At 45.0% G+C, this 15,118-nt stretch overlaps 1 protein-coding gene across 8 annotated transcripts in view; it reads right to left on the reverse strand.

Annotated features, from left to right (window-relative positions):
• The window catches only part of FOXP2 (forkhead box P2), a 289,073-nt gene that overhangs the window by 264,033 nt on the left and 9,922 nt on the right, over positions 1–15,118 (reverse strand). For 7 of the 8 annotated variants that reach the window (XM_069627894.1, XM_069627892.1, XM_069627896.1 and 4 more), the window contains exon 2: positions 11,891–12,074. The exons of the other annotated variant lie outside the window; for it this stretch is intronic. In XM_069627894.1, the coding sequence (XP_069483995.1) occupies positions 11,891–12,064 (174 nt within the window). In that variant the 5' untranslated portion in view covers positions 12,065–12,074. The remainder of the gene's footprint in view (positions 1–11,890; positions 12,075–15,118) is intronic. 8 annotated transcript variants of the gene reach the window in all.

Raw genomic sequence — 15,118 nt, forward strand, 5'->3', positions numbered from 1 at the left:
CAGAACTTGAGGGCTGCAGCTTCCTCGCGGACTGTAAATGTTGTGCTCCTTCCCCCTGGACCCTTTCTCCTGCACCCCACCCCCACTCCAATTGGTTCTTATCCTCTCTCTCTCTCAAATGGAGGAAGAAAACATGTATTTTCTCTGAATGTACAGCTGTACAAAACTCTAAATGACATAAATTAAAATAAAATGTGCATGGCCCAATGAAAGTGGGTAAACCACATATCATTTGATGGCTTAGAAGCAGGGAGAATCTGGAATCAAACGAATTAAGAAAACATAAATACAGATAGAAAAAAAGCTAGATGGATGGATAGATATATAGCTAGATGGACAGACAAACAGACAGACAGATAGACAGATAGACAGACAGACAAACAGACAGACGGATGGATGGGTATAGAGATAGATAGAAACATAGCTGGATGGATAGATGAATGGATGGGTGGAGCATGGATGGATGGGCATATATGTAGATACATAACTAGATGGATAGATAGATAGATAGATAGATAGATAGATAGATAGATAGATAGATAGATAGATAGATAGATAGATAGAAGCATAGCTAGATGGATATATAGCTAGATGGACAGATGCATAGATAGATAGAAACATAGCTAGATGGATAGATAGATAGATAGATAGATAGATAGATAGATAGATAGATAGATAGATAGATAGATAGATAGATGCATAGCTAGATGGATAAGTAGATAGATGCATAGAAAGATGGATAGAAACATAGCTAGATGGATAGATGACTAGATAGATAGACAGACAGACAGACAGATAGATAGATAGATAGATGCATATATAGATAGCTAGATGGATAGATAGATAGATAGATAGATAGATAGACAGACAGACAGACAGACAGACAGACAGACAGACAGATAGAAGCATAGCTAGATGGATAGATGGATAGATGCATAGATAGATAGAAACATATCTAGATGGATAGATAGAATACTCCCAACAATGGAGAGAATTAAGAACCCATGGCTCCTGTCAGCATTGAAACGTGACACTTCTTAGCAGAAAACCTTTCTAGTATATGCATAGAGTGGAAAACAAATGGTTTGTGTATTGGCGGGGCCCACGTCAGTTTAATCAAGGATAAATAGAACCTAAAGAAATAAAGAAACGTTATGTTATAGTTTAATTAATGTGATATAGTTTACAATGAATGTTTGCACAGGCCTACAATTTATAACATTCATACAAAAATGAATGCAAAAATGCCTACAAAAAAACAAAAAGGATCCCTAAAAGTTAAAAAAAAATCTATTTACATTGTACTCCTTAATTAATGTATTCCAATCTTATTCTATTCATTGTAAAGTTGTCCCTGAACCCCTGAGCCTTTCCTAACGCACTGCACATGCGCACCTTCTGGTATTACGACTGATCGGTTTGGCCTCAGGGATTTACAGTATTTCACTATCAATTGTAGGTTTATCAGCACTCATTTTCCACTGCTTTTTCTGGAGGCACGCCGATGTGTGGCACGAGGCTGTGATGTTTGCTATGAGGGGTATCACTGGTAATGAACCCATCAGCTTGCAGTTGGGTCCTGCGATCACGTAGAGGGGCTGGCGCGTCGCTTGGCCTCGCAGCCTGCTTCACTTCCGGGTCACACTTCCAGAAGAAAGTGCAGAGGGGTGAGGTCATGGGGCAGAGTGAGGGTTGGTGAACCAGTCAGTGCCGCTGATAAAGACATCTTTGGATAACAGCTGAAATAGCTACACGCTATAATCAGGCACCAGTAAAGCTGGACCAAGAAGTAAGGCATCAACATGTTAATTACATGCAATGCAGGTAAGTAGAATCATAATGACTTGATTGCTCTGTGCAGTGAACATATATGTACTCTGTGTTTTAACTATTCAGAAAATGCAATAACACACAGACTGCACTGGCTATAAATATTGCATAGCATGTGTAAAGCAGAATAATATGTTGGCAGCACCATATTCCCTCGGCCAAACCACAGGGTCTCATGCCAGTGCTTCCAGAAGAAATACCACCAAACTGGTTTACCGTTACCACCACTCATTCTGGCAGTCAGTCTGCCAAATGACTACCGCTGCTCTACTAGGCTCCATTTTGGAGTCTTAGAGGACTCCATTGGGGTTTCGTCGGATTTGTCACTCGGGGTAATTCCACAGCGATAATTCCTCGATTTATTGAAGATCAGCTCAGGCCGGCCTTAAACCCCCGCCAACCGTCAGTGTCAGATGTAGTTGAAGCCCAGTCTACCTGCAGAGCCGCGGCTTCGAAGCAACACCGCCCGCGAGGAGCCGAGGCATGAAATGGCCCTAAGTATTAGTTTCCAGTAGATTTCACTGTTCTTCTCCCAGCTCCAGCCTGACATTTTCCAAACTCTCCAGAGACCAAACAGTGAAATCGAGTTACCGCGCGGGAGTGAACTGTAAATTCCATGGAACCATGTCATATATCTTAACGCAGATGGACACAGTGCATTAAAATAACTGCAGAGGATAATAGAACAATAGAATCTGTTGTGTCTGGGGAGGCCGCGCGCATCAGCCGCACTGTCAGTCAAATCAGATATCTTTAGTGTCATCGCGCGGCAGGCGGCAACTCTATATGTCAGGCCAAGTGTACACTTCTGTGGGGATTACTGAAAACAAAAAAAAAAAGTAACATTGGAAAAGAAACATCAAAAAATAACCGCCGCTGTGTGTCCAGGTGCCTAACAATAACTTGACGTGCAAGGTGTAAAAATGTCCACTATATCAATGGAAATTAAATGGTAAGGCTTTCTCAAATTAATGTTTTTAAATATTAGTATATAAAAATTCTAAAATATGCTGTTGGGTACAATGCCCTCAAAAAGACACCACAGCGCGTTGAAACTATGATAATGGTAAAATTGGCGCTATACAAATGGCAAGTACAATATAAATGTTATAGTACTCCGCATAAATTCTTCTGTGCGAAACATTTCCCTCGGCACTTTAAAAGCAAATGAGACCCTCCGAATAAAGGCGTATGAAGGATCCCAATCTCAGGGCCCTCTCCGCGCTGCAGGAAAATCCTCAACGATTATGGCTTCCAAATTATGCTCAAGGGCAAATTAAAATCTGCATGAGAGTTTTGCTTGATGAGCGTGACGTTGTAGAGACAACAGCGCGCGGTGTAACTTTTCATTTTGCCTAATACCCCAAAGACTGCACACTGTATGGATTATGGGGGGGAGGGGGAGGGCTTGGCAAGCTGCTAGCGAACGAACAATGCCTCTTCCTAACTGACATTAATTAAAACTCCCAATGGCCTCCTAAACACATGACAAGTGCAATAAGCGCTGCACACTCAGTCAAGGCGCCCCCCAAAGGCACGCGAGTTGCACGCAAAGCGCGACGCAAGGCCTAGATTCTTAACAACAGAGAAGGGCATAAGAAACCATGATACAAAGTAACAACCACAGTGTCTGTGGCATCACACAAAATGGAACTGTGCCAATCTGGGGGCAGGCTACTGAAACTTTGCACAGGCGCAAGCGCACTGTCGCTATAGCGCAACATTGCCCTGCTGCAAAAAACACATGCTTTCAATGCATGTTTGCACTAGTGCAAAGTTTGCCCTGCAGCTAATAGCATTCCACATAAGCCCTAGGGGAAACTTTTCCTGTGTGTAAAGTCCACAGAAAGAATAGGTTTTGTGTACAAGGGCACTCTCGGCCCTAAGACTCATATGGTGTGACTTGCATTTGCACCAGTGAAAAGTTTCCATAACAGTATTGATGACAACCATCACACATAACCTTTTATATAATAATGATGTGTTATATCTAGTGCATTCATAAATCTTGGCCTTTTATAAGCAGGTCTTCCTTGTACCCTAGATATTTATTATAATGTATTTAATTGTTGTTTTATAACAAACCTAATACCATTCCGGGATTCGAACCTCTGCTGCTCGGCGTGGTTTTGCTTCCAAGACCAGCGTGTTGGCCCTGTGCTATCCGCCGATACTAATTATCAAACTTCTCTTTAAGGACCAGTGTTTGTAAGAATAACTCGGGCTGGGTTTCACTGATGACAAGTAATACTGCCCCAGTTCCGGCCAATTCAGCAACAATATTTGCACATGTCAACAAAAGTGCAAAATGTGGTCTAGCTCTCGTCAGTGAGAGCAAATGCCATTTCTACGCTGCCACTCAGCTCCAGGCCATTTCCTCACTAGTAAGTGTGCAAAATTGCCCTTCAACGGGGTAAAGCTGCCCATCGACTGGACTAAATTGCCCGTCCCTTTTGCACTTTACATGACGCGCTCTATGTGCGGTAGCGCATAGATCAAATTGTGCAGAACAAGCTACAACTACCAATTTCTGATAATGATCTTAATTCTGACAAGCTATTAGTGAATACATCTTTTAACTGATCTCATGTGAGTGATCCCTGAACCTGCAACATTTAGGGTTTACATAGGGGTCTGAATTCTACAAAAAGCATCCATCGTCATCCCCGGTCAACGAAAGTAACACAAATTTCAGAAAAGGAGATCATTGATAGGCACAACGGTGGAACGTCAAAATGATGCTGGGTGTGAATATAAAATATTGTGAACTTAGCATAGGAATTCCAACCGCTATTATCTAAATTCTCAATAGGCAGTGTCAGCCACTTAATTTGCACTCCTTGCTCCCTAATGCCTCTCTTTGCGGCGTTACTTAGACGTTGCTCGGTGCTAAACCCAGAAAAAGGCCTGTCAGTCGCTGTCAGATTTCTCATTTCAAATTCTCCTCAAGCAACAAAGTCAGGTTAATTGCAGTCACTTTTACATTCTCCGGCAACTTACGGAGTCAGCGCGCAGTAACAATTGGCTGCGAAATGAGAAAAAAGGCGCCGCATCCATGCAATCCGGTGCCCGATAACAAACGCGGAGGGACTGAATGCAAATACAGATAAATAAAACCTAATAGAAAACACCGCCTAAATTTAATGTAACAACCATTCGACCTCATTAGCGGAACGTGTTCCTGTCATATTCCTTCAGTAAAGGCTTTCATGCGAGGCAGGCATGAAGAATAGGCCACCGCTTGTACCTGTGGTGGTGGGGGGCGCAGCCCTGGAAGAAGCGTAAGCCGCGCGACGCTACTCAGGAAATAGAATAAAACCTTCCCTCTATTTAAAAACAAATCTATTTCATGATTTTAAAAAAAGACTAGGTTACAAGCGACATTAGAGGGATGTAATAACAAAGGTCTACTTGAAAGTGTGCATAGATAGGTCATTGCAAGCCTTCAGGTATGTAGGACATCACAAGTCGCAGATTTATGGGCCTCTACACTGGTCATGTGCACAGTATAAAAGACTAATAACATAACATGAAAACTTAGTGCATAGAGGCCAGAAACATGGCAGTCTACCAATGGACCACAATCACTCCATGTCTCAACCAGGTGTTTGTAGCTTCCATTTGCCATGGCCGCCTAGCTGCGGATTGAGGCTAGGGCAAAAGTACAGTTTTTGACACTTGCAAAGTTGTCCTCTTGGCCAGTCTCCAAGCAACAGAACATTGGACACATTCCAAGAAGGAGGGCACAGCAAGAAAAAAGTATCACTGTTTACATTGAGTTTCCACAGCAATGTATGGCATGAGACAGGACTATCCCTACAACCACCGGTTTGGATACGCGTTGGCGGAAAATGTCATTCATAATTTACTCCAGCTCGGCTGTGCTAGAACTACATAGTGGCTATTTCCCATAGGCCCCACCCCTTGTCAGCTGTGCTGCATAACATTACACTTCAAGTTCTCACTTCCGCACAGCGACAGCTCAATTTTCGCTGGATGTCGTTAAAGCAATTTGTCCTTCTTTTAATAGTTTTTTTGGGAAAGTCCCATTGAAAAACACTTTGTAAATAAGGGTGTACCATTTGGTTCCTTTACAGAGCCATGTGGACTGACTTGGCGCCACTGTCTAAAAATACAAAAATTATGACCACAGCGCTGGGTGTGAGACATCCTGCGCGAGGGTGGCCCTGCCAATGGCTTTGTGGAGTTGTGTGGCGGCCACTCTTAAGGGTCCTGCAGCGTGTACTCCCTTCCACTGACTCTAGCGTGAGGAAGGGGTGCTCAGCCTGTGGTAGCCGGGTGACAGGTGGTGGCATCCCCTATGCCACCGGGGGACTCGGCACTCCCGGAAGTTCATGGAATGCACTGCTGGGGCCAGAGATGTGAGTCAAATGGAAACCATTACCCTGCCAACATCAATAGCGCACGCCTGTGCACAGCAGAGCACCACCAAAAAGGCCACGTTAACAAAGTGCACTCACCATGATTCTACATGAAACAACTGCGATGCAAACATCCCAATTATTTCATATGGAACGATGGTGAATATACTCATCTTGTGCAGTATTTGGAAACAATGTCTACAGCTTCTTATTTAGGTTTCAATCATTAAGATACTGATTCTCACAATCAGTGGCATTTACTATGCTGGCGTACAGCTTCTTATTCAGGTTTAAATAATTATGGAAGTGATTCTTACAATCACTGACAATTAATATCCAGGCCTGCAGCTTCTTATTTGAGTTTATAACATATGAAACTGGTTCTTATGAGATCAGAAAATTACTCTGTGGGCCCACAGCTTCTTACTTATGTTCGCATAATTAAGAAACTGATTCTTAAAATCATTGACATTTACTGTGCAGGACTAGAGCCTGTTTTTTAGGTTGAATAATTATGAAACTGATGCTTACGATCACTATAAATTACTATGCAGAACTATACCTTCTGATTTAGGTTGGGATAATTATGAAACTGATTCTTACGATCACTATGCAGGCATATACTTTTCCGCTTAAGTTTGAATAATTATGAAAGTGATTCTTATGATCGCTATCAATTACTATGCAGACATAATAATTATGAAACCGATGTTACGATCACTATCCATTACTATGCAGGCCTATACCTTCTTGTTTTGGTTTACATAATTATGAAACTGATTCTTACAACCATTGGCATTTACTATGCAGGCTTGGGGCTTGTTATTTAGGTTTGAATAATTATGAAAATTAGGCTTGCTATCACTACCAATTACTATGCAGGCCTACGGCTTCTTATTTTGATTTACATAATTATGAAAATGATTCTTACGATCACTATGCAGGCCTGCAGCTTCTTATGTAGGTTTGAATAATTATGAAACTGATTCTTACGATCACTATGCAGGCCTGCAGCTTCTTAATTAGGTTTGAATAATTATTAAACTGATTCTTACGATCACTATGCAGGCCTGCAGCTTCATATTTAGGTTTGAATAATTATGAAACTGATTCTTACTATCACTATCAATTACTATGCAGACATGTAGCTTCTTATTTAGGGTTGAATTATCATGAAATGGATTCTAACGATCACTACCAATTACTATGCAGGCCTATACCTTCTGATTGAGGTTTGAATAATTATGAAACTGATTCTTACAATTACTATGCAGGCCTATACCTTCTGATTGAGGTTTGAATAATTATGAAACTGATTCTTACAATCACTAGGCAGGCCTATACCTTCTTATTTAGGGTTGAATAATTATGAAACGTATTCTTACAATGGCTATTAATTACTAAGCAGGCCTACCAGCCTCTTATTACAGGTTATAAAATATGAAACTGATTATCATGAGAACTTAAAAGGGCTATGCAGGCCTACAGCTTCTTAATTGAGTTCAAATAATGATAAACTGATTACCATATACTATGGCAATTACTATGCAGACATGCAGCTTCATATCTGGGTTCATAAAATATGAAACTGATTCTTATGAGATCTGAAAATTACTATGGGGCCTACAACTTCTTACTTGGGTTTACGTGATCATGAAGCAGACTCTTACGATCATTGGTATTTACCCGTGCACGCCTGAAGCTCGTTATTTCGGATTTGATAATAATGAAACTGATGCGTACTATCACTCTCATTTACTTTGCAGGCCAACAGCTTCTTATTTCAGTGTATAAAACCTAAAACTGATTCATATGAGCTCTGAAAATGCCTTTGCAGGCCTGCAGCTCGTTATTTGAGTTTCAATAACGACAGAACTGGCGCGTCTGATCTTCGAAGATGACTATGCATGACCAAGGCTTCTTGCTTTAAGAAATCAGAGAGGCGCCCTTACATTTGGGCCTAATGTGATCATTAAGAGGGAACTGGCACGGAAGGAATGTCTTTAGACACAATTACCTGGGACTCCTTCCACGCCACTCTGCAGGATTATCCTGGCGGCGCCGCCTTAATGAAGACTGCAAATGCAAGCGCCAATCTGCCCAGGGAAGGCAATCAGGGTTTGAGCAACGCCTTTGACCTCGGCGACACCAACAATTAATTCTCCCAACCTAATATCAGGATAAAATTCCACATCTAATGCCGGATAATTTGATCAATGCGCTTTAATCGGGACAACAGTGGAAATGTGCGCGTCCCACTTAGCGCGCGACCCAGCGTTGCGCCTTGATTTGCACAGATTAAGAACTCAAGACGAGCGAGATCTTAAACACTGCAGCAAGTTTTTTTTAAATACTTTCTGAGCTCATGTATATTGCAGGAGATTGCATTTCAATAGACGGGCAGGTGTCAAAATTAGAATTTACATAGTCTAAATTTTAGCCAACCCACAGCTGTATCCTTTCTCTTAAGGAGCAGGAAAAGGACAAGAGCCGCACGGATGCCAGGTGCCAAATTATAATCAGGCCCAGTAACACAACATAACACCCTAAGTATCCCCACATGTCTATATTGGTTATGGAGTCAAGTTTCGGAAAGAGATATTCAGGGTTGATGTGACTGTTTGCACCAGAATCCTGGGAGCTAAATTATAATCTAGAAAACGGACAATCATGGTTACTAGTGATAGAGAAAGAGACCCTCCTCTGTGTTGCTGCAGCGCCCTTTGACGCCTTCCAAAGGTTTTGCAGAATTCACTTGGAAGCGTTGCATCAAGCATGCATCCAGGACGGTCCCAGCCTGCACCTGCTACTGCAGAGGGCACTTTCCTTGGGTGTTACAGGTCAACAGTCTGCATGGCTCATTGCAACCTGTCCGGTTGATTTAATCTGTACACATTGAAGCCATCTCCAACAACCGCAAGGTTTGCACTGGCAAGGTCCCCGAGAAGTGGCTGGTCACATCTGAACCTTGTAAACAGAGGGGAGAGGCAAAGCGTTGCCTCTCAGAACGCCTTCTGGGCGCGGGCAGGCAGCGCCCAAGCAATGCCACCCCTTGGCCCCGGCACAGCTACACAACAGCACTCAGCAATTCCACCCCACCACATCCAAATGAGGAACCTTGCGAGGCATGCCCCAAGCCTTGACACAGAAAGGGTGACAGTTCTCACAACTCACTAACTTTTAATTGTTGAAATGTTGAGCTCGGTTGGGCAACATACAGGTATGCAACTAAACAGAAATAGAAAAATAGCACAAGACAAACCAGAAAACCCTAAAGTGTGTACAACACGCCCAACTTTGTCGATAGCTGCCCCTGGCCTCACAACCACAGCCTGAATACACCAACTCTTTGTCCGTGTCACGCTAGAATCCCTTCCTTAGCCCAACTTAACATTCCGACGTCCTACACACCCCTCCTGCCCTCGACCTCCAATGTTGCCCCCGACAGTGTCGCGTGTGCCCGCCCTGAATGCCAGTGATTAATCTGTAAACTAATCCTACTGACCCCCCCATATCATGCGTGCACCCCTCTCCTTTAAGAACACCAGTGCTAACATGTAACAGCGCCACGATGCCCAAGGGCTGCTTGTGCGGTAAACAAATGCCAAAATAAATAAATAAATGCATATGTAACATGGCAACCTTGTAACCTTTCAAGAAGATCAGCGCCCAGGCAGGGGAGTTGCTAGGTATGGAAAAGACCCGGGGCTAAGCTGATGTCGGAACTGTTGGGACTGGGGGCTAGCTAGTCTTTTGGCTTTAGGTCCTGAGATTCTATCCGGGGCTACAACCAAAAGATCAGGGGCTATAGCCCCCTTAGCCCCCCCCCCTAGCAACGCCCCTGCGCCCAGGTGCCCCACGGTTAGGCGCGCTTTACAAATGCCAAAATAAATAAACAAATACAGGTGTAGCTGCTGACATTTTACCCGTTCAGATGTCAAACAGCAGATTGCCTCTGTGTGCACCTTTTTGCGAAGCACTCGTGATCTTATCATTCAACACTGATGTTTCATTCACCCCCCCCCCCAACCATCCCATCATCAACACATCAGCAAACGCCGCCCGGAAAATGTCCATTTGTATACAGAGGATGAATATTTCACCAAAACTAAAATCCAAAACTGTTCACAACTATTCATTTGGTGCAATGTGACGCCAAAACACACCGACTCAATGAAAACTGCGAACGCCCGTGTGGCAGGGTGTGTATAGATCAGATCCCTGTCGTGACAGTGCCACTTCCGATGAACCTCCTATCGTGAGAATGGACATAACGAGGTCCTTGCACAATGGGACCATGAGGTTGATTCTCGTTGGGTTCTCTCAAAGGTTCCAGCAAATCAAAGCGGGGACCCCTTTTCTCTACTTTTTATTTCATTGGCGTTCTATAAAGCGCAACATGACAAGACGTTTCTAGGCGCTTTGGGCTGCTCTGGTGCAGTTCTCTGCAACAGCCAGTCTAGGCAGAGTACATGTCTGTCTCATTATCAGTATAAACGCAATTAAAATCATGTAGGTTTCTTTTAAGCTAAGACTCAACCGCTGTGTCCCCTTGTGAGAAGCCCACCCCCCCTGGCCCCCCACCCTTGTTGGCGGACATAGCATACAATAAAACAAGCCTTTACTTGTGTTTAGTGTCATCCCAAAGCAGATCATCCTGCAAATACATGCACCCCTGAATGCATCATCACAAACATCGCTTTATTCAGAAGCACACATGGCCACAAGCATGTATGTAATACCAATGTCACTGCCATTGAAACATATATCTAAACATGCATAAGATGGCTTTCCCACACGTACACCTGGGAATGAGTTTACAGCATGCCTCGTGTACAGCTACCTGGCAAATAACAACTACTGTGCGAACCTTTCCCTCCGGGACAAAAGAATACAGTATGCACAGAAAGCTACACAAAAGAAGTGGGTTTATGTTTAAAACAGGCCAAAGTGTCGATACATGATTGTCATGAAGTTCAAAGGGATGCAGGAGCGCCAACTTCCCAGTCACAATTAAACAATGCAAGGACATGTTTTTGTTTTTAAAAAGTGTTTCTAACAAACGCATGTTATAATTTTCAAAAAGATCGGTGTGTGTTTTTTTGGCAAGCACACCGACTGCAAATTGACATCACTCACTGCTCAGCGTTCAATCGATGTTAATTAACAGTATCCAAGCCTTGCTATTCGGACTGTTATAATTATGCATAGCCTTGCGAACAATGTCCGCGAACTTGACAGACTAAGCGGGCAATGCGCGATTGTATGGCTATTGTGTTCGTTGAAGAACTCATAGACATTTCGAAAACATGCACACGGGCAGGGATCGGGGAAGTCTTGTGGCCCTCTGGTGGAGAGGAAAATATCACATGGAAGGGCACAGTGCTGCCTAGCGCTGTGCCAGCGCGCATTTCCGAACTGTTATCCTTGACAAAAACGCCCCAAAACATCACCACCGTGTAGAGGCACACCAACACACAAACACTACACACGTTCATTAGAAAGACAACAATGTTGACCAGCCCCTGTTGGTCAGCAAACCACAGCCACATCGTACACAACAAAAGTCAACTAGAAAGCCCAGCGTAAAGGGCACTCTAAGTTGCGCCCGCGGGCGCACGAGTGCGGGGAAAGTGCGCCGACCGCGCCCGGGAGGCACGAGGCCAAACCAAACTTACCTGCTGTTGTTGCAGGTGCAGCAGCTCTGCCGTGCTTACTTCGCTGCCCGTGTCACCGCCAGCACTCGATCGCCCATCTCTGCCGCCGGCCTCTAATTGGCTGCTCAGAGCTCCCATGCCATTGTGATGCGCCGAACTGTTGCTTATTGTGTCGGCGGCGGATTCCTGCATCATGGCTCGCCTCCTGCAAGTGACGAGGAGGCAACAATTAGCACGCGCATCACACCTTCACACCCCCCCCCCAGCCGTCCCTCCCACCGTCGCCAAGCCGCCTGTCCCCCTCTCTGCCAATTACACCGCACGCCCCCGAGAAAGAAGGGGGAGTCCGCGGACAGTTTACCAACAAACCCGCGGATCCGGACGCTTATCGGGGAAACTACGATTTCTGGAATAAGCGCGTTCTTTTGGGAGCTCCATTAAACATCCCAACCAGCCAGGCATGCGGACAGTGCGAACTGCTCCCACCGTGCTTTATTTGCTGTTATCCGCCCTGGGCGAGCGCGGGTGCTTGTCCAGCGTCGCCTCCGATGCTGGCCCTGTTGTTTAACGATGCGCAGCTAATCAGGCGAAATTAACATTTTTTTCCACGGGTGCTACAAATCATATGGCTTCGCCCATTAATAAATAGAGTACCCCCCCCCCTTCCCCCCAAACAAGGAGAAGCCCGCGGGGCATGTTCACTGGAAAAGCCCCTGCTCACACGCAACCCGTCAGCTATTGCCCATTTTTTAATCAAACAACCTGGTACCCATTTAATATTATTTTTTGACATTTCCAACACTTAATGCTGCCTTTCGCAGAAAGTAATTAAGCTGGCGACCGAGAGCCAATCGCAGCGCTCGCTCCAAGAGGACTTAAAACTCGCTCATTGGCGAACAAATGAAAGTTATGAAAAATGATGTTTCCAGGCCCGTATGAGATATTGAAGTTGAGAATAAAATCTATCAGGAGCCATCACTAACGATGCTGCTAAAACAGCATACATGATGCATTGTACCTGCTCTTCAAGGGATACGTGTTTTATCATATCCACTATCTGGGCAGCAATGGCGTGCCCTGCCAGGATCTGGGGGGACCCCACCCAGCACATACTAAAACATCCCCGTGCACTTACCAACTAAAATCTCTGTTCAGAGATCTGCCCACCTGCCACACACACACATCTTGGAATGAGCTCTGAGGAGAGAACTGTTTCAATTAAAGCGCCTAGAGGCCTGGAAAGTGGCAGCGGGGGCGCTAGATAAAACTCGAGACCAATTAAGAGCTAGGCTTCAAATGGTAATACAGGTAGCTTGAAAGAACGCTCCTGTGCAGTGTCAACATTTGGCCTGGCAAGTCAGATTCTAGGGTTCACACTCACCCCAAAGTTGTGTATAGTGGCTAAGATTTCACGAGGAGAAAAACTGTCTGGCAAAAACCAGAAAAAGGGGGGGGTGCTTCATCACGACTGGAGTAAGCCACCCTACTTTTGCATTGTTGTCAAGCCAATCCCCATTTCAGGATTATATTTTAAAAAAGCGTGCCTTTTCAGCAAAAACGTGGCCTAGCTTTACAAGGCCTTCTAGCAAACCTACACACCGACCCACACACAAACATGACAGATTGCTTCAATGAACTGTTTAGAAAAATAGAAAATCCACAACAGTGTCAAAATAGGAAACCTTCAGGTAGTGCACACAGAAAGAAAGGTGACATTCGCTGACCATTCTATGTCACTGAGGACTATATTTATTTATTTATTTACTTATTTACTTATTTACTGGTAGATGGCCATGGGCAGAGAATAACACGCTGCACGCCAGTGAAACATGGGGACCAACCTGCTTGGAGTGCCGTAAACAACCTCGGGGCAAAGTGGTGGCACACAGTAAACAGAGCATGGCCAACGCCGCCGCGCCGACAAATGTGACGCGGGCGGCGGCGCGGCCTTTTATGAGATGAAAATGAGGCCAGGCACTCTTTTCCGAGATTAGGCAGCTAATAAGTATTCAAATGGGGTATAAATTTTGCATGTCGAATGTGTAAAATATTCAGCGGAAAGGGGTCTGATTGCCCGCACAAGACACATGAAAATTCGAATGCAATCCCCGCCCCCCCCACCCCACCACACCACACACACAACTCGAAGCCAAGGCCGCCCGTTTCAAATTATTCCAGTCTGTGCTCTTTGCAACAACACCAACACAGGGCGGACATGAAACACAATGAAGACACTTGCAAACATAAACATGTGGGGTTAGAGGGCACGAATTGTGAGAAGTCCTTTCTGTGAGAATACAGAACCGGGAAGAGCGCAGCCTGGAACCTGTAAAGTGTGCACTCGGGCCTTCTGGGGTCGGTATTTAACAACCAGCGTGGGACAGCGGCCTAGAAAATAACTTCCCCCATCATCTAAAAGAGGTGTCTTGGGAGGATAAGTCAGGGGCAACTGCTTGCTTGGAAGCAAGATGACGCAGAGCAACACAGGTTCGATCCCTGGGTCCACTGGGTATTAAGCGCTTTATAAATAACCTATCATATCATATCAGGGTTATACAAGAGGCTCAGCCTGGGCAGCCCAGGGTGTTAGCCGTGCAGTCCCAGACCCCACATGCTCTTAACTAGAATATGTTTTGCCTAGTGGATGCTAAGTGCTGGCAAAGCGCTGTTGCACATCATTGGTTGCCAGGAGTACTTTAGTGCTGGCAAAGCGCTGCTGTTCATCCTTGGCTACAGGGAGCACTTTAGTGCTGGCAAAGCACTGCTGGGCCTCCTTGGTTACAGGGAGCACTTTAGTGCTGGCAAAGCGCTGCTGGGCCTCCTTGGTTTCAGGGAGCACTTTAGTGCTGGCAAAGCGCTGCTGTTCATCCTTGGTTGCAGGGAGCACTTTAGTGCTGGCAAAGCGCTGCTGGGCCTCCTTGGTTACAGGGAGCACTTTAGTGCTGGCAAAGCACTGCTGTTCATCCTTGGTTGCAGGGAGCACTTTAGTGCTGGCAAAGCGCTGCTGTTCATCCTTGGTTGCAGGGAGCACTTTAGTGCTGGCAAAGCGCTGCTGGGCCTCCTTGGTTTCAGGGAGCACTTTAGTGCTGGCAAAGCGCTGCTGTTCATCCTTGGTTGCAGGGAGCACTTTAGTGCTGGCAAAGCGCTGCTGGGCCTCCTTGGTTACAGGGAGCACTTTAGTGCTGGCAAAGCGCTGCTGGGCCTCCTTGGTTACAGGGAGCACTTTAGTGCTGGCAAAGCACTGCTGGG

The sequence above is a fragment of the Ambystoma mexicanum genome, chromosome 12 (genome assembly GCF_040938575.1).
Source record: "Ambystoma mexicanum isolate Mex_15411 chromosome 12, UKY_AmexF1_1, whole genome shotgun sequence".
NCBI classification, from domain to species: Eukaryota; Metazoa; Chordata; class Amphibia; order Caudata; family Ambystomatidae; genus Ambystoma; species Ambystoma mexicanum.